General features: G+C 38.1%; 2 protein-coding genes across 2 annotated transcripts; one reads left to right on the forward strand and one right to left on the reverse strand.

Moving 5' to 3' along the window:
* Positions 1 to 8,372: 8,372 nt before the first annotated feature.
* Positions 8,373 to 13,492, forward strand: LOC115620193 (lachesin). Its single transcript, XM_030513324.1, has 9 exons — positions 8,373 to 8,783; positions 8,863 to 8,981; positions 10,284 to 10,491; positions 10,560 to 10,733; positions 10,798 to 10,926; positions 12,086 to 12,284; positions 12,371 to 12,519; positions 12,613 to 12,672; positions 13,368 to 13,492. The coding sequence occupies exons 1-9, from the start codon at positions 8,684 to 8,686 to the stop codon at positions 13,490 to 13,492; spliced, it is 1,263 nt and encodes a 420-aa protein (XP_030369184.1). The 5' UTR covers positions 8,373 to 8,683.
* A 479-nt stretch (positions 13,493 to 13,971) lies between these two features.
* Positions 13,972 to 18,349, reverse strand: LOC115621491 (prolyl 4-hydroxylase subunit alpha-1). The gene is made up of 8 exons (XM_030515159.1): positions 18,182 to 18,349; positions 17,968 to 18,119; positions 17,744 to 17,894; positions 16,063 to 16,256; positions 15,482 to 16,005; positions 14,430 to 14,483; positions 14,197 to 14,362; positions 13,972 to 14,110 (listed from the first exon to the last, which is right to left on the reverse strand). Exons 1-8 carry the CDS (start codon positions 18,310 to 18,312, stop codon positions 14,031 to 14,033), a joined length of 1,452 nt encoding a protein of 483 aa, XP_030371019.1. The 5' UTR covers positions 18,313 to 18,349; the 3' UTR covers positions 13,972 to 14,030.
* Positions 18,350 to 20,208: the final 1,859 nt, after the last annotated feature.

Genomic DNA, 20,208 nt, shown 5'->3' on the forward strand with positions numbered 1-20,208 from the left:
AAATGTACAGATGGACGGACCTATTGCATTATTCCGATTAAGTGTGAACAATTGCTGTAGCTTGAGCTGCTAAAAGGGCAAAGCAATTAAGTACATCTCCGGCAATCAATTTGAAGAACGCTCCTATAGTTAGCGATATGCGATAAGGAGCTAAATTAGTAGCAGACAAGGCAATGAAATTAAAAAGTCGCATTTTGAATATTCTGCCGGTCAGTTATCTGTCAGTCAGCTCATTAACATAGCTTAAGTTTAGGCCTCATAGACATGGTTTCAATTAATTGCTGATAATTAGCCATTATTAAGTAGAATATTAGCAGGCGCATTTTTTTCCTTGTTATAGTGAATTATTTGCAAACCAGTCGCCTATTATGAAAATGTATTTATTTAGTTTTTTTTCTATCAACAAACAAAGAAACTTGAAAAATTACAAAAACATCTTATTGCTAAATAATTAAATATTTATTAAAAATTAAAGCTGTACTTTCAACAGTAAAAAAGAGCCTGTATAGCAAGCTGCATTTCTAATCCACAATATGGACACAGAGAAATATACAAACAATAATTATTCCTTCCATATTCCATTTATTAGTATATCTGTTTACTCCAGAGGCAAGATGTTATGATGTTGTTGAATTTTTCTATAATGTAGACAAGTATTTATTGATATTGATATTAGGTAATAGATTTCCTATTTGTTCACAAATATTCCTATTATGTGTATAAAATACTTATTACCTAGCAATGAAAGCAAATAGTTGAATACAAAACCAAAACATATTTGTAGCGGCAGCAAGGAGCAGGGGGAATATACTTAAGTCGACAGCTACGACTTGCAAAAAGTTAATCTTCATTTAATTTATATAATAAGATAAAATATATACGAGTATTTGCACACATTCCTCCTAAAATTGACGCAGCCCTGTTTTCTTTTGCATAAAAACGTTTCCTATATAATGAACTCCTAAGCCAGTTCACAACATCAGAAACGCATAGAAGAGAAGTTAATTATTTAAGAGCACCGTTCGTGCTGCTTTCAAATCAATGTGCACTGCTGGCAGTCAAATGAATGAATGAGTGAATGAATGAATAGCTGCTTGGTGCCTGCTGACTGCTCAGTGTCGAGCGAGCGGCGTTGAGTTGAGTGAATGAATGTAAGGACAATTGTGATAATTGCCGTTGTCTCACACCTAGGACATCGAGCTGTTGGTGTTAACTGAGTGCGTGTTTGTATTATTATGTGTGTGTAGGTGTGAGTAAGTGTGTGTAAGTGTGTGTGTGTATGAGCGGGTGCAGCGCGTGAAATGATGACAAGAAAATGCTTTTCCGCAGGCATTTTTCCTGCCAGTGGCCACACTCATCGTCATACTTCTGCTCCAACTCCTACGCTTGCTCCTGTTCCTGCTCCCACTCCTGCTTCTGCTGCTGTTCCTGCTGTTTATTCTACAATTTTATTGTTTACATTTATGTTGCTGCGGCACACAAATGCTCGTACATGTACGGGTATGTAGGAGCATGAGAGGAAGTGGGTGTGTGAGCGTGTTTGTTAGCCGATTTCTTTCATTTGTAAGACGTAGCTGGCTGGCTGGCCTTTTCATTTTCGGGCCCTGATGCTTGCGGGTCATGCTCGACGCGAAACGCTTTCTTCCGCATTTTGCTTGCTTCCTTTATTTTTCTTTTACTATCAACTTTTTCGCGCACAATTTGCATGCGAATTTGCCGCTGTCTGTCGCTTCTATCGTTTCGTTGTCTAGCTCCAGCTGTGTCTGTATGGCTCCGCTCTGCTCCTTTAGTCCTGTGTGTGAGCGTGCGTGCCTTTTCCTGCACGGCTGCCACTTGGCAGTTATGTGCCGAAGCACAGTGGTCCCCAAATATTCATCTCTCTGGACAAAAGGCGGGCTCTTTTCATTGTTGAGAGTGCATTTCATTTCATTTTTCATAAATATTCCATTCATTTCGCATTTAATAATCCCTCCACTACGAATATTTAAGGCACTGCAAGAGAAACTTTATCTTCAATTGCGCTGAATGCATTGTCTATTTGAGGCCCAGTCTGTTGCCAAATCGATCTTTAATGCACCTCGGCATTCAGCTTTGAGATAAGGCTATAGAAATATTGGAGAGGATTAAAGCCCATTTCCAAATGGAACATAATTCAATTAAAAACTGACCAACTTGCTGATACTAGTTCTCCTGATGAAAGATCTTAAAGAAGATTAAAAATAAGAAGTATCACTCTCTTTATCTTTCTTTCACATGGTTAGGAAAAACTTCACTCAGAAGAAAAATATAAAACTAAAGAAATTTGACATTTTTTTATTGGGAAAACATAAGCTCATAAGAATAGTTCGATTACAAACATGGAATGTTGAGTGCAGACAAAGGTGGAGTTCTTAAAGTAATGGCAATTATTGATTCTAGATAATAGACACTTCGCTGTTTTTAATCGCTTCAATTTCTATATTTAGTCAGCTTTTTGTAATAAGTATGTATGTAGTTTATATTAAAAGAAGAAACGCTTGATTACAAAAAAATCATCATTTTAATAAAAAATAGTGTACGCTTTAGAAATAGTCGTTTCGAAGCCAATTTGAATGTTTCAATTGCAATTTCTTGATGCACATTGATCATGTTCTGACCGCATTTTAGGAGTGGTGAATCGGATGGTTTAAATTTCAATAGAATTTCCATTGAATTTATATTTGTAATTTGGTTAACAGCGAAGTGCAGAGCCTACTAATTACTTTTGTTAGTCGTGTTATAACTAACCATTATTTTTGACTCAGTATTTTCAAACTATCATAGGACTGCAATTATCTGTTAATATTTTGCACGAAGGAACTGCCGCTTTCCAACAGCCATAGCTATTACCTTTTCGATAATTAATGGATATTTATTCATATTATTAGAAACCAATGAAAGTCAATTTTATTTTTTTATTGGAAACTCACACAATACGAGTTTGTTTCAGAATACAAAATCGCGGAAGCATGATATCGAAGTTAGGAGTTCTCATCCAACTTAGGACAGAACTTAAATAGCTGACGTTATTAATGACGTTTTGTTCCTGATTTAGGGAATATTTTGAGAATATTTGATGTTACTTCAAAAACATATCATATATTTGTAAAATAAGTTAGAATGATTGTAGGAATTTCAAAAAAATAAAATAAAGTAAACACTATAGCAGGAGCTGGATGCAAATTATGAATCAAAAACATGAGCAAAATGTACACTTAATTAATTAGTGAATTGATAAGTCTCTCAATTGGTTATCTCCTTTTAAAAGTTTTGCAACGCAGTGTTACAAAAAGTGCCAGTCTTTTTCCACAGAATTTTGCATTTTGGCCAAATATTACTTTGACTTCGACACCCACTAAGTGTTGTTATTAATTATTGAAACAGTTGAGTGCGCTGAAAAGCGTTTCCAACCAGGTAGCGTTTGCTTATGAATGCAAGAAAAAACCAGAGAGACTGCTACAGTCGTGTAAGGCCGACAGTGAAATACTCTATACCTATATTAATTACGTGTGCAAAGTTTGGTTTATTTTGGAATTTGGCAACTTTGGAATTACGAGAAAAAATCAAAAATATAAAATCAACATATTTTACAAGAAACTAAATGTTTTATAAGTACGTTCGTCACCATACCTAAGGGATGCCTGACAAATTATCGGCTATCTAACAAAACAAAGGACTATATCAAGAAAAAACATTCACGTTGATACTTTAAAAGCACACATCACACTTTTTCTTTTTGTAAACACATATTTTTTTATATCAACATTAATATTTATTTTTTGTTAAAAATAAAAATCAAGAGTTCACGGTGCTACTTCAAAAGCACACATCGCACTTTTTCATGTCGTTAATTCAAATTATTTTGTATCAACATTGAAATTCATTTTTTGTGTGTTAAAAATAAAAGTTCAAGAGTTGTGCGATTGTGGTTGCATAATTCATACATACTTTAAAGGTATTTATAAATTCAAGTTAAAACTCGTAGACAAAGCTCTGTCTCTTCTGTTCCACTTCAGCGTAATTATCCTTTTCAATTGATTTTTCAATGAGATATTTCTAAAAATTTGTCTACTGATGGCAATGGATTTTCAACCACTGTACGTTAGTTGCGTCCATGCTGCAGCCTGGGCCCTTCTTCTTGGCCCCCATTGCCACAAGTTTCATGTGTATTTTCTTTCATTTTTTTATGCCCCGTTAACAACTTTTACTCGGTTTACTTTTTCCGTGTAGACCGTCCCCGCATTGCCGCCCCCTCTCATTGCCGCTGCCACTGCCACTGCCCCAGCCACTGGCGTCGTCATCACTGTCGTCTCTCGCCGTCGCCGTCGCCGTCGTCGTTGCCGTTTCTGCTTCTTTGAAAGTTTAATTGTTGTTGCATGTCTTTTTTCGCACTCTACGACGTCGTTGTTATTTTTGTTGTTTCGCAAATTGTACGCCACACGTTTTTACGCCTGCAGCGGTGCACACAAACACGCGCACACACGCACACACACATGCAAACACACACACATTTATGTTTAAACTAAGAGCAGCCGCCAGACAGACAAGCAGAAAAATAAAAAGAAAGAAGCAGCAGTGCTAAAGACGAAGAACAAGGAAAAGACGTATCCGACCACCAACCGCCTGCATATGCATATGTGTAAGAGTGTGCGTGTGCATGTGTGTGTGTCTGTGTGTGTATGGGAAGCGGCAGAGCCGACGGAAGTGTGAAACTGAAATTGAGCAACTAAAAGACTGTTGCCTACTTGCCGGCTTCGCTGCCTGCCGCCGCCTGTTACAGTTACTCTACATACATATGCATGTGTGCCCCAGCGCGCGCGCACGTTGTTTGTGTGTGTGTGTGTGTGTGGGCAAGAGTTTTGCTTATGTGTGTGCGTGAGTGTGGCTGCGTTTATAAACGCTCGAGTTTATTTGGTTTGCATAGCGCTTGGCTTTTATTTGCCAGCCGGCCCCCACACATGCCACACAACCAAAGGCATAGAAGAGTTTTCGGAACAAAAAAAAAACAACAACAGCAATAGCAATAGCAACAACAACAACAGCGAAAAAAAGTAGAAAGTTGTTTTTGGAATAGCTTTGGGGAGTTTGTAAAACGCATTTCTCGTATATTGGTTTTACTTTTGTTGAACACTTTTAGTGATAACTCCATTGAACTGGGCACAAGGGCTCTGCTTCATATTCGACTTTTTTCTTCTTCTTTTTTATTTTTAGTCGCCTTAAGCGTGAAGCGGGAAAAGAGAAGCGTACGCTTGTCCGCGATAAGATTCCATACATATGTAACTCATATGGGCTTAATGCTCACATGTGTTGGGCCATGTTTTCACACAAAGTTCGAAAAAGGACTTTCGTGCGTCTGTATGTGCGTGTGTGTGTGTGGGTGTGTGTGTGCACACCCTTGCTTTTAGGGATTTTGTCATCATTTTGCAGATTTGCAATGGCATATCTTTTTGGGAAACTACTAGCAAATGGGTGCATAAAGGAATTTTCAAAAAAAAAATTATAAGTGAATAAGGGACTTAGGTTTATGTGTGTGTGGATTATTCCCAATAGTATATATTATTATGGAAATTGCTTAAATCTGGCAGTGGGATATAATAGATAAAGTTGACGAAAGCTGACATCGAAATTTACAAAAAGGGCAGCAATTTCGATGCAAAAAAAGAAATTGTAAATATGCATTTTGAAAATACACCTTCCGATCAATTTTTAACCATTTGACCTGCATAAGACATTATTTAAATATATATTTACGGGCGATTAAACTTATGCGAAAGCGAACCTCTAACAAAAAAGAAAGTATTTCCCACTTTAGTATAAAATGACGAGCTTTTGCGACCACAAATCGGATCATATACTAAACATATAGTGCATAGAATGAAAAAAGCGTGCGTTACCTTCAATTTTGTGTCATAGACAGTTTTCATTAATTTTGGCCTGATTATGCTTGGAAAGAGAGAGTACTCTACATTTCCCTGAGTCGAAATCATGCAAAAGATATTAGACTTTAATGCACAGAAAACTTCTTAGATGTAAGAAAAATACCGAAAGTGTTTCTAGGGTAAAGCATCTTGCAAACTTGGCAGGCGACCTAATGAAAGGTGTCAGGCAAAGTGTCTTTAAAATTCAAATATTTGCATACCTTCTCCTTTAATTTTTAATTATTTTGTATCATATATTATTTAAGTATTTTAATCTTAATGTGTTTTCTTTTACCTTTTATTGGTATTTTTACATCTTCACTTCTTCTTTGTCAGATCTAATAACGTATCTGACTACTCTTTGCTGGGCGTTTGGCAAATAAAATTCCCCCACCGAGTCGGATTCTTTATTAGACATTTTTATCATTTTTATACGCTTTTTTATTTCTTTAGTTTTATTTAGCCTGAGTTCTCTATTGTATTGATTTTCCATTTTCCATCGACAGCATAAAAAACGTGTATTATTAAGTAACGGTAGTATTAATTGGTTAGTATTAGGGATTAGTATATCTTAGTAGTAATAATATATGCTTCTACTTTTCGAAAAGTCATTCCGGAAACTTGGTAATTCAAAGCTCCTTTGAAAACTATAAAACGTTCTATTGCGAACCTGTGCTGTTTCAATTTTTTAATAGTTGCAGAAGATTAAATCGAAAAAAAAAATTGTTCTTGCCATTACTTTTATTTAATAATATATTAATTATTGCTTCTTTTCTTTGTTAGATGCATTAATTTTTAAATCGTATTATACACATATGTGATTTTAAATGCAGGCTCTATTTAATGGAAATTATGTTTAATCTTTTGTTAATTGATTGTGATGCATTAGTTAGACACCCACTCCACTCCACAAGTGGTCCACTCCACTCCACAAGTGGTCCACAGAGGTATTGTTCATGAATCGGGCATCAAGTTGGGCTTTATTCGCAAACGGATTGGCAAATCGAACCGAAAAAACTTCCTTCTAACTCTTCTGTTTCTATTTCGAACTTTATATATAAGTATATAAGATTAATGGCGTTCAATACAAGTACATTAATTATCGAATAGTTTTGCTTTCAGCATTGCATTCATTCGCTCAGAATGTGAACATACAAGTATATGAGCCATGCATCGCATAAATGTTTAGTCGGAGGGTACTAGAATGTTCTTGAAATATTCCATTTCCCATCTTCTGGCTTATGGAGGACTTTTTTGAAATTTGTAAACTGTAAACAAGACTTAGGATTGTTATTGGGTGTGTCATTTGGCTAGAGACTGCAGCACACAAGGCGCATCATGTACCTACATACATAGTTTATATCCGCCTGCCCCGCACCCCCTCTTTGAAGTTGCAACTTGAAACTCGCACTCATGCCGAAGTAACGCCCAGTCGTATTCAGTGCATATCCGCCCATGGCATCGCATTGACACCTCGTCAAAAGTTTGCTGCGACAGAGCCGCTACTCCCCAGCCGGCCTTCCCGCCACCCCCCACCCTCCTCCTGTCCAAAACATCCACATCCCGACAGCTTACTAACTGGTTTAGTGCAAATTTACTATTACGCGAGCGCTCAATTTCACACACAAATTAAATTACCGCGCTTCGAAATGCACCGAACCGGGCCGACTTCTGAGGCTGTGGCTCAGCCTGTGGAGAGATGGAGAGCTGGAGGTGGAGGTGGAGATAGCGATGGTAGTATTGGGGCTGGGGCGGGGGCTCTGGTTGGACTGGTTGTGTTGCGAGCTGGCAAAGCAAATGAGCGAACACCTCGTTAGTTTTGGTGCCTAGAAACTTTTTTAATATTTACATTCATATTTTGCACCTTTTCTTGTTCTTTTTATTTTATTTTTTTTCAGCTTTTTTTGCGCTGGCATGCGGCCTGCTTTAACCTTTTGCCGCCGCTTTCTTTTATTACAATTTCTTCATAAAGAAGGGCTGCGCAAACAAGCGCCATAGACCCGGGCCCCTCATAAATTTTTGTTTGTGTTGAAAATTGCATTTGCCTTTTGCTTTGTGTGGCACACAGCTGAGCTACGAGCCTCAGTGTCAGACTCAGACTTTGACTCTGGCTCTCGGTCTGGATCTGAGACTTTGCAGCCATAGCTCAGTCGTTAGTTGCCAGCCGCGTCTTCGTCTTCATCTATGTAGTTTACTTGGCTGGCCTTTCATATTGAAGGCGCCTAAAAGCAGGCAAGCAGCGCGAAATTCTGTTGCTCAGATAATCAAGTAAATCCAGCCATGGTGTGAAGGGTCACGCTTTCGTTGTTGTTCTTGTTTTTGCTTTTGTTATTGTTGGTGTTGGTGCTGGTGCAGCACTTAAATTGAACAGCTGTGTGTATGCCATGTTATAAATTCTAAACGAATTTTGATGTTTTGCCTTTATTTTGCAGATGTCAATGACGATTTGAAATGCATTGAAGTGAAAGCCCCTTGAAAAACTTTGCACAAACAACGCACCGAGAGGGTTGACGAAAAATAGAAATTCAAATGCAAATAGAAATAGAAATTGCTGCAACCGAAAAATACCCATAAAAATCACAACAACAGCGACAGCAACACCAACAGCAACAGCAACAACGGAAGCCGCAGCGGCATCAGCATCGGCAGCAACAGTGACAAAACAGAGGCCGCAATTGTGATTGCAACTTAAAAGTGGCAATACACAAAAATAAAAACCCAATTGCCACACAAAAACAGGCCACAATATGGAGAATCGGAACGTGTCTCTGAATTTAAATGCAGCGCTTGTTGTCATATTAATAATGACCGCTCGATTGATTGATGGCATCGCACAAAATCAGCACGGTGAGTTATTTCCCTCATTTGATTAGAGACATCTATCTATCTGGTCAGCCATTTATTTATCCATTTTAATATTTCACAGAGTCCAACTCGCAGCTGGATCCAGATCCAGAATTTATAGGCACCATCAACAATGTCACATATCCGGCTGGACGGGAGGCAATACTCGCCTGCTCAGTGCGAAATCTGGGCAAGAATAAGGTGAGTAGAAGGATCAGAAATGCCAACAAATTGTCCATTTATAATTAATAGCTTTATTTAAACTAAGCAAAATAATGTTTTCTGTTGCTGATATTGAATACCAACTTAGCTTTTTACTTCATTTTGAAAACTATTTTTATATGCTATTAATATAAATTTAATACGTGAATTGAGTGGGATGAAAATCAAATAAAGTTGAACCAGAAATAACATTTTTAGTTGGCGGGGAAAAAAAATATTTTAAAACAATTATTAATTAGTTAAATTAAAATTAACTTACAACGCAAAATTGTATGTAGACACATCATTTTTCCAACTCTAGTTCAGAATAAAAAGGTTCTAAATGGTGGAATAAATACTCCTAAAGGTATATTTTAATTTAGTTTAATTTATTTAATCTTTTTCGGACTCTTGTTGGTTTGTTTACATGCTTTTCGAACGAGCTTTTAAAATTATTCTTGTTTGATTTATTTGCAATTGATTTATTAGAGTTTTCAAAGCAAAGCTTTAACATTCAAGAAAATAAAAATAACTTTTCATATTAAAGAAATTCTAAGATTTTGATTTTGAATTAATTTTGTAGAATATTAGTATTCTCTTCATATTGATTTAATGACTTCGAATTCTGAATAAAAATGTGCATTTTTTAAGAAAAATTAAAACCTTTCATATTTGAAACTTCATTAAAACATGGCACTGTTAAAATAACACCATTTGTAAATCCACTTAATTGGTTTTAATATTTAATTAATAAAGTTTTATTTACGTCATCTTGTTTTCTATATTTTTACTTGCAGTTTTCGTAATAACGTGTATTTATTTATATATACATTTGAGGGAATAATGCCAATGGATAATGTGTTTGTTAAGCAAAAGATTATTTATTGTTTTTGGTAAACTCACAACCCAAATAATTTATTTGCAACATTTCTTTAATATAGCAGTTTGTTAAACATATCACAGAGTTGTTTGTTCAATCCATTAGCGGCCGTTGATATTTTTTTTTTTGGACTAATTGCTTTTCAGAGTAATTTATGATAGAAGCGCGTAAAATGTATTTCTTAAATAAAACAAAAATAAGTAAGGATTATAGATATTTGTCGCTTGAATATCTTGCTTTTCAGATATAACTACGAGAAATTATTTTATGGCTTTCAAGTTATAAGAAAAATAACTCTGTTTACTATCAAATGTATTGATGTCAAGCCAATTAAATCGTTATAATATATTAATAAACTTATTTAATTTAATTTAATTTGTTAGCGTCCCTAAACTCTGCTAATGCGTGCTTCCGCTTTTCAGGTGGGCTGGCTGCGTGCCTCCGACCAGACGGTGTTGGCACTGCAGGGCCGTGTGGTGACACATAATGCAAGGATCAGTGTCATGCACCAGGATATGCACACGTGGAAGCTGAAGATCAGCAAGCTGCGGGAGAGCGATCGAGGCTGTTACATGTGCCAAATAAACACGAGTCCCATGAAGAAACAGGTCGGCTGTATCGATGTACAAGGTGCGCCTTAAAACATAACTAAATACCTACAAAGTATATCTATAATATACTCAACTGATCCCTTGCAGTTCCGCCAGACATCATCAACGAAGAGTCGTCGGCCGATTTGGCCGTGCAGGAGGGCGAGGATGCTACGCTAGTGTGCAAGGCCACCGGAAATCCGCAGCCACGCGTCATCTGGCGACGCGAAGATGGCGAAATGATACTCATTCGCAAGCCAGGCAGCAGGGAGCTGATGAGGGGTAAGTCCTTCCCCGCACCCTCCGTAGCTAACGAGTTTCAGCTGCAAACTGCCTCTATTTACAGTTGAAGCCTATAACGGCTCCTCCCTGAAGCTGCTGCGGCTGGAGCGTAGACAAATGGGCGCCTATCTGTGCATAGCCTCCAACGATGTCCCACCGGCGGTCAGTAAACGCGTTTCTCTCAGCGTGCAATGTAAGTCCCCACTAGATTGTTCAGAACTCAAAAATTACATAATTCGTCGGTTTATCCTGAATATAGAAATCTTTTCAAAATTATTAGTTTGAAAATCAAATAAAAACATAAATTACTTCCCATTTCTCTAACCATTTGCAAAAACAAATTTGCTTTAATGGAATTATAGGTTTTTAATTAAGAATAACTGACTTGGAAAATTTTATGCCTGAAAATTATAGGAATCTCAGTAAAAAAAGCAATCGTAAAATAAAAGAGTTACTTCTTTCACTGAATGTGTAACGGCATATTGCTTTCGGAAAGCTACTTACATTGACGGAATAATGAAAGACCTCATATTTTAAATACTATAGTATATAGCCAGCACGGCAAAACGAATCGAACTCGCTTTATCCGTCTATCTGTTTGATTTAGAACTCCTTTTACACCCATCGAATATATACAACTTTGCATCGAGACTTATGTTGACGGACGCAGATAATATAGAATGTCGACCTTGTCAGATAACCTTATTATATTGCTGACGTAGAAAATAATATGATTTCAAAAGAGTTTTTTTATAAAATCAAAAACTTCTTTATTTCTAAAGATATGGAAACCGATTAGAATATTAAGAACTTTGCAGCCCTGTCTGATGGATTTATATCACAATAAAAATAATGCTTTCTAATGCAAGTTGAGATTGTATGGAGACAGTAGGATAGTTCGAGATCCATGAGCATAGAGGATTAAAGTTTTATGTTTAGGGTCAGTGAAGTATATGAGGCTTCGGCGCAGACAAAGATAAATGCTTGCATTGAATAAATTCAACCCGATATTGAGTTAAAATTCAGTCCTAGTTTGGGGGAAGAGGGGTTTTAAAACAATCATAATTACGAAAAAACTGTTAAGGAAACATGGAAGCGTAGGAATTCCTGGAATTTTAGTTAAAATAACTTCAAAATATTTCATAAATAAGACGGTCATTCTAGTTTTTGCTGTACACAAAAAAATAGAAAAACAAATGTAACTCTAAGTATTATGCTTTTTTATTTCGATTTTCCAGCAAGATTTTAAACAGTTTCCAAAAGTTTCGATATGTTTGAGACTATGGATCTGGAATGGAATGAATAAAATATTGCCAAAAATAAAATCGATTCAATGCCTTGTCTTGTTGCAGTTGCGCCGATGGTGCGCGCCCCCAGCCAATTGCTCGGCACACCACTGGGCTCCGATGTACAGCTCGAGTGCCAGGTGGAGGCCTCTCCCTCCCCAGTCTCCTACTGGCTAAAAGGAGCACGCACGTCTAGCGGCTTTGCCAGCATATCCACAGCCAGCCTGGAGACGGGTTCGCCGGGTCCCGAAATGCTACTGGACGGGTATGTGTGTGTGAGAGAGAGAAAGAGAGAGCGAGCATCATTTTGGCTCACATTGAAATCACTTTTTATTCCCACCGTTCCCAAAGGCCCAAGTACGGCATCACAGAGAAGCGCGACGGCTATCGGGGCATCATGCTGCTCGTGGTCCGTTCCTTTTCCCCTTCCGATGTGGGAACCTACCACTGCGTCAGCACAAACTCGCTGGGCCGTGCGGAGGGCACTCTGCGTCTCTATGGTGGGTATGCTGTGCCTTATCTCCGACCCGCACTCTCCTGCGATATTATTGTTGTAATTGCTGTCATTGTTCTTGTTGTTCTCGTTGTTGCAGAAATCAAACTACATCCCGGCGCCTCAGCCAGCAACGATGATCAACTGAATTTTATTAGCGGTAAGCGGTTGTTCGCACTTTCGCATTTAATTCATGCACTGAAAGAAATGTCGCTGCATATTAAAAAATGCATTTGTTTTAGTATTTTTATTTAAATTAAATAGGTTTTAATTTCTATTTGAATTCTTTTTATTATTTTCCCCTCAATTACATTTAAACATACTTGTATTTGTTTTTGCGTTTCCACCATTGATCGACATTTAAAAGGAAACCGGATAATGTGTAATGGTTTGTTCAACCAAAATCTAACCATAACCATGAGAAACAGATTTTGAACAATACACGTACGTTCAAATGTCCTCAGAGATATTCCTAGCCAAACAAAATCAATGAAATATGCTAGTCTGAAAATTGTTTACACCTAAAAACAGAATGTTCGTCTAAATTCAAAATTTTAATTTAAAAAATGTCATTTTCATATTGAAAAACAAAAGTGTAAATAGTTATATGTAATAGAATTTTTAATTTTCAACTGTGGAAGTTTCTTTATCATTCCTAGTGTTACGCACTTTATAGAGCCCAATTAATTTTGTTTTCTGTCAACAAAGGTTTTTCATTTATTGTTCTTAGTACATTATGTTTTCAATTTGCATTTAACTTCATTTTTAAGGAGCAACGTTTTTTTAAGTGCAGACTCAGCCAATATTTATCCCTTCCTCTCCTTGTTCTTCTTCTTCTTCCGCAACATCCTGCAGGTCCGGAGGAGGCGCGTAATGCGGTCGCCTGCAGGCATCCCAGCTGCGCGAATTGTGCGTGGCTGTCTCTGCTGCTGCTGCTCCGACTCCGGCTCTGGCTCCGGCCACTGGCCTGGCATGCGTGATATCAAAATTGAGCAGTGCTGGCCTTTATATAAATATATATATATATATAGATATATATTCCTACTGGTGAAACCCCCCAAGACCCTGTTCTCCATTCAGCCGCCTGTATTGTTGTATTTCGTAGCGTGTTTTTATTTTTGATTACTCGTTTTGCGTGAAACTGGAAAAATGGAATACATATACCAACATACTATAAAGTACATACATACATATGGCCAAAGCCTGTGGGTGTGCGCCCACAGTGCCGATATCATTTACGTACGTATCACGAACCGTTGTTCCCCCAACTGCCAAAAAAGAAATAAAATAATACAAAAAACGCTCAGTAAGGATAATGCGAGAAGGCTCGCCAGCAACTCGAAACGCTGGCGCTCCAGCGCATAATGTTACATTGCATATAAAATAAACACGAATACTATAAAATAGTGCATAAATTTATTAACATAATAATATAAATAAAGACAAAATTATTGAATAAATTATCGCAAAAATTTACAATGACCGCAACAAAAAAGAGAAAGAAATTTCCAACGTATTTCATTTCATTGGGCTGGGCTTTTCCCTCAAACAGGGCTTGGTGCGCCACTGATCCGGTATGTTGATCCACTTGGTGGCCACTGTACCAGAGAGCGAGAGAGAGAGAGAGAGAAAGAGAGCACGAAATGGTAAGCAATTTCTGAGAGAGTAACAACCAATAACCTACCCCAGCGAGAGCCCAGAATAACGGGACAGGCGCTGTGCAGAGAGCGCGGATCACAGTTGCCTGCATTGTCCAGATTGTGCCAAAGGAGAGCATTGCCTGGCTTGGCAGCAACGCTTATATTCAGCTCGGGAAAGGAAGTCGCTCCGCCTAGCGCCACTTCACTTAGCTATCGAAGCAATTAGATACATCTGATCAATGATATATAGTATATAGAACTGTGAAAAAGAACTTACATAAAAAAGTACTGTGGCCAAACGATTACCTTTTGGAAAATGTGAGCGCGGCATCTGCGTATTAGGGAGTAAGAAAATACTACAGTTTTGAAACTTATCGATAGCTTATTTAAAAACCGCATTTATCGATTAATTGGTCGAAAAACTAAGGCAGTGGTCAGACCTGCAAAACATTTCCAAACAATTTGTTTGTGTGCTGTTTTTACAAATTGGTTTTGAAAAGTAAGTTTCAATAAAAATTGTTGCTGCAAAAACTGTTTGGAATTCTTAAAGATTTTAAATAAACTAACGTAGTAATGAGCACATGGTTATGGATTGCTTAGCTTTATCGTTATAGTAATTATGCTTTGATTAGAAATAAGCGACGAGCGCATCATTTCAGAGCCACATTTCAAAGCCAATATGTTAACATATTCAGTTCCAGGTTACACTTCAAATAATATTCCTATTGATTGGAAGATGCAATTGGAATATGGAATGATAACCATAAACATTAACGTGCTGTGATACTCTTTTATATCCTATACCCGTAGGGAAAAAAGGGTATATTAGGTTTGAGCAAAGTATGTACCCCATAAAGTATATATATTCTGAATCAGCATGACGAGAGAAATCGATCTAGACATGTCCGTTCGTCTGTCCGTCCGTCCGTCTGAATGAACGCAAGGATCTCAAAAAGTATAAAAGCTGGGATAACCAAATTTGGTATACAATTTCTTCTAGGTCCGAGAAAGGACTAGCTTATTTTATTTTTTGGATTCCCCCCCGAGAAGAGGGGGCTCTTCTTCCGCTAGAGAATTTCGTCAATACTTGGCACAAGCAAGCTATATACCGTTATCTACTTTTGATTTCAATTTCATTTAAATCGGTCAATTCCAGGAAAATTTAGTACTACGCCAATAAGCTGCAGTATCAAGTTCGCTTCTGCTAGAGGCGCACATAACTCTGTGTCGGAAGCCGGTATGGCTACAGGGTATTTCACTGTCGGGCTGGCTCGACTATAGCGTTCCCTCTTGTTTCTGTCACAAAGATTAAAAATTGTGACTACTTACCTCCTTCTCGTTGAAGCCGCAATCGTGATGGTAAATATATTGCCCAGCCATCCCATAGTTCAACACTGAGAGGGCCTCACTATTCGTAATGTCGAAGCCAGTCATGTCGATAATGCTCTGATGGAGCTGTTGGGTCTCGTTTCGGGACAGCCCAGCCGACATGGATGTACGACCTTCCAACGTCTGACCAGTGCCTACAGTTGAATGATTTAAACGGGACTCTGCCAGTTGTCTAATATGAAGCATCTGGCTGGCTTGGACTACGTCGTGGTAGAGCACCAAGTACGGATCGCGGCTCAGTTCTTCGAGCTTGAGTGGTGCCAGCCTTAAAAACGGTGTGGTAAGAGTATTGTAGCGGCATTTGAGCTCAGAGCGCACAGGCAGAGTACCCGGATGGCGACAGTTTTCCAGATGAGCATGGTAGTGCGCGATTCCTTGAGAGAATACCTTTGCCTGTTTCCGTTGCTCGTTCGAGCCGTACTTGATGGCGGTTTTAAGCGCCATCGCTGCCCCATCTGCGTCATCTAGAGAGGCAGGCAAGGATGATAAATCCATCTGATATGGGTTTGTGGTGTACTTACTCATCGCGCTATGCAGGGCGCCTATTTGCATCCAAATATTTGCACGATCCGTTCCAAGCAGTTCGTGTAAGACTTGCGGGGTTTTATCGTGCAGCTCCAGGCCTATCTGTATCCACTTGAATGATTCGTTACACTTATCCATTTTAAACAAGTACTGGGCCATTTCGAAACAGTCTAATGCGCTGAGTTTCGAGCTGTTTTAAGCATTAATATCGAAAACATTGGCCTGAAACAATACTCTACAAGAAGGTGGATGTGGGATAGAAGATAATCCTTGAAACAGGGCACGAAATGAAAATAGAATGGTAGGGTTACAACATTGGAATGGAAGTATAGAAAGCATTTATGTACGCATGAATGGAAGTAAGAATGGAAGTAAGAATGGAAGTATGATTGGAAGTATGAATGGAAGTATGAATGGAAGTATGAATGGAAGTATGAATGGAAGTATGAATGGAAGTATGAATGGAAGTATGAATGGAAGTGTGAATGGAAGCATGAATGGAAGTATGAATGGAAGTATGAATGGAAGTATGAATGCAAGTGTGAATGGAAGTATGAATGGAAGTATGAATGGAAGTATGATTGGAAGTGTGAATGGAAGTATGAATGGAAGTATGAATGGAAGTGTGAATGGAAGTGTGAATGGAAGCATGAATGGAAGTATGAATGGAAGTATGAATGGAAGTATGAATGGAAGTATGAATGGAAGTATGAATGGAAGTATGAATGGAAGTATGAATGGAAGTATGAATGGAAGTAAGAATGGAAGTATGAATGGAAGTATGAATGGAAGTATGAATGGAAGTATGAATGGAAGTATGATTGGAAGTATGAATGGAAGTAAGAATGGAAGTATGAATGGAAGTATGAATGGAAGTATGAATGGAAGTATGAATGGAAGTATGAATGGAAGTATGAATGGAAGTATGAATGGAAGCATGAATGGAAGTATGAATGGAAGTATGAATGGAAGTATGAATGCAAGTGTGAATGGAAGTGTGAATGGAAGTACGAATGGAAGTATGAATGGAAGTATGAATGGAAGTATGATTGGAAGTATGAATGGAAGTATGAATGGAAGTATGAATGGAAGTGTGAATGGAAGTGTGAATGGAAGCATGAATGGAAGTATGAATGGAAGTATGAATGGAAGTATGAATGCAAGTGTGAATGGAAGTATGAGTGGAAGTATGAATGGAAGTAAGAATGGAAGTAAGAATGGAAGTATGATTGGAAGTATGAATGGAAGTATAATTGGAAGCATGAATGGAAGTATGAATGGAAGTATGAATGGAAGTATGATTGGAAGTATGATTGGAAGTATGAATGGAAGTATGAATGGAAGCATAAAGGGAAGCCTGAATGATAACATGAATGGAAGGTTTAGGTATAACTAAGAAAATGGAATGACTGGAAGCACGAATGGAAGTATAACTGTAAGCACGCCTGGAAATATGGTTTAAAGTTTGGTTGAAACCAAGACTGGATGCACAAATAAAACCATGCTTGGAAGCATGACTACAAACCGTAAGTTAGACTGGACGTATGTGGATGAGAGGTTGAGAAAGATGGCTTAGAGTGGAACTGGAAGTACAATCACAAATATACAAAATGGGAGAAAAGAGGTTTGAAGGGCGCTTGGAAGTGGGCTGGAAGTAAATCTGCATATATAACTTACTCGTATTGCTTGTGCCATAGCAGCCCACGACTCATATCTCGCTCATTTAGTTCATATGTCTCTTTAATTCTCAGCAGCCCTCTTATAGCTTCTTCTAGATTTTCCTGATTATAATCACTCAGACCGTAATTGGCAATGAAGTTCAAATGCTCTGTACGGCAATGGAATTGAATATAACATTCAAATACAAATTCAAAACAGACGAGAGTATGAAAGAGGCTTACCTTCGCCTGGCTCACGCTGAAAAAACTGAAATAGTTTGGTTGCATCATGGTGCATGCGCCTTACGAGCGGAAAACTGTTGAGCGGATTTGACACAAATGCCACTGGATCAAGAGCCGCTTTCTGATGCTCTACATCCATATCCTTCAGGACGCTACGTCCACAAAGAAGACTCTTCAACTCGTGCTAAACATACAGTATAAGAATTGAACTTACATTCGAATTTGATAAATCTTTTGCTGTAGGGCCGCTGCATATGCGCCCAAATGCTCCAGTAAATGGTCCTCCACACTCACCAGGCTAGCCATATTGTATGTCGATGACGCAAAGCTTTTACCATCCTCCATTGCAGTGGCAATGAGAAAACCACACAGCGGCAGAAAATAACGCAATAGCATTGGGAGAACAGCTCAATCGAACAGCAATGATTGACTGACAATAATAATTTCAAAACGAACTTGAAAACGAATTCGTTGCAACCAATGCTTTGGTCACACATTAGATTAAATGGAATTACGGCGCAATTATACTGGTCATAATTCTTATTTCTTGAAAACCCACCTTTAAGTTATGCAGAATTCTGTACACCTTGCAAATCTATTGCTACTTTATAAAAAATGGGGTATGCGACGAGACGTTTCAAGAAGTCCTTGTTTCTCCGCCCTCAAGTTCTCGAGTCAACGGTGAAAAGCCTTTATTCACTTTAATTTCATTGTTCATTGATTTTCCCTATAGACTTTTAATTTTAAGAGCTAGTATATCAGCCTTCATAGAGTGGATCATGCTGCATAGAACCTATAATTATTCATTTTTTGTCTTCTGAATTTCATCTTTATACTTATTTTTGTTAACAAATTTTTGTTTGTCTGATTTTATTTACTTCCATTAGAGCCCATAATTACAATTATGGAGACATCATTACATCCACTTTTTATTTTCTGTATAGAGGAAAAAGGTTTGTTATTAAAAATTATTAATAAATTATTCATAAAAAATATAGTATTATTAAAATTGTATTAAAAATAATTGCTAAGTGCGACAAAGTGTTCTTCATTGGAAAGGGGGGAAGTTTCCGAGAGCCACCTTCTGCATAACCAAGCTCTTGGATCGCTCCTTGGCACTGGCCACCTTTATCGTGTACTTCTGGAAAAGGGTGTTAAATAACTCCATTGCTCTCCGGACGGATGATCTCAGTACCTTCGAGTTTTTTGAAAAACATTTTAAAGCAAACATCTTTTGTACCGTGTCGCCAAAATCATCGATGCTTTCGAGTTCCTTCCTTTCCAGTTTATCTTCCGGATGATTCGGATTGTAGATTTTTGTCTGCCATTGGTTTGTCAGGAGTCCTTACTTCTTCCGATTTCATTGCATTTATGTGCATCGGCGGCTCTAAATGTGATGGAAGGTTTGGATTGAATGGCTCCAATTCAATTTTTTCTGCCTCCGGTTCTAAATTTGACTTACAGTTTAGATCTGCTAGCAGCTTAGGTATATCTACCTGAAAGGTAGGAACTCATTTGATATTATGTTCACCTTATTTCGTGACCCCGTTGACTCCGACGTTTTAGGCTGCCTCAGAGGACCTTCATGAACCTGATCGATTTGTTTAGCCAGCGATTCAGAAAAACCTGTCGGTCTACATTTAAATGCGACTGAAACGATTTGGACAGGTCGAGAGGAGACTGGCAGGCTTCTGGCAGCTTTGGCTTCACATTCGAGACAGTTCTATGCCCTAGGGGATGGTTCAAATAACTCTCATTCAACTGCGAGTTGACTTTCAGCTTCGGATTTGGCTTCGATACAAACGTTTGAGCAAGATTTAGGTTTAGAAATGCATCCCGTTTGGAGCTTATTTGGCTGATTTGACTTTATGGATGAACGAACTATCACTTAGCTCTGCTAGGGATTTATAATGTTCTACCTGCGGATTCGACGATGTTGTCTGATCTACCTGAGACTTCACCGAAGTGGTTCCATGATGTTTGTTTGTCAGTTCTATTGATTGGATATACGACTCCAAATCTTGAATGTTGATTATAGACTCCAGGAATGATTTCTCTATTCGTGTTGGATTTAAATTGGATTTAAAAGATTTGGTGTTGGATGACGATTCAACCATTGCTTGCGTTGAAAATCTTGTGTCGAGATGCATTTTCGTGTCCGGCTTTGTCAGCTTATAGGGACTACGAAAAAGATCTTCATGTTGCTGCTTTGATTTTGAGTGCAATTCCACGTTTTGTTCA

This window comes from Scaptodrosophila lebanonensis, unplaced genomic scaffold, assembly GCF_003285725.1.
Source record: "Scaptodrosophila lebanonensis strain 11010-0011.00,11010-0021.00 unplaced genomic scaffold, SlebRS2 tig00000024-arrow-pilon, whole genome shotgun sequence".
NCBI lineage: Eukaryota > Metazoa > Arthropoda > Insecta > Diptera > Drosophilidae > Scaptodrosophila > Scaptodrosophila lebanonensis.

Bases quoted from the DNA above. Each gene is read 5' to 3' on its own strand.
- LOC115620193 (XM_030513324.1), top strand. From the start codon at position 8,684: ATGGAGAATCGGAACGTGTCTCTGAATTTAAATGCAGCGCTTGTTGTC. The intron at 8,784-8,862 runs GTGAGTTATTTC...AATATTTCACAG, and splicing joins CATCGCACAAAATCAGCACG to AGTCCAACTCGCAGCTGGAT. The intron at 10,734-10,797 runs GTAAGTCCTTCC...CTCTATTTACAG, and splicing joins CAGCAGGGAGCTGATGAGGG to TTGAAGCCTATAACGGCTCC.
- LOC115621491 (XM_030515159.1), bottom strand. From the start codon at position 18,312: ATGGAGGATGGTAAAAGCTTTGCGTCATCGACATACAATATGGCTAGC. The intron at 17,895-17,967 runs GTAAGCCTCTTT...ATTGCCGTACAG, and splicing joins TCAGCGTGAGCCAGGCGAAG to AGCATTTGAACTTCATTGCC. The intron at 16,006-16,062 runs GTAAGTACACCA...CTGCCTCTCTAG, and splicing joins CGCCCTGCATAGCGCGATGA to ATGACGCAGATGGGGCAGCG.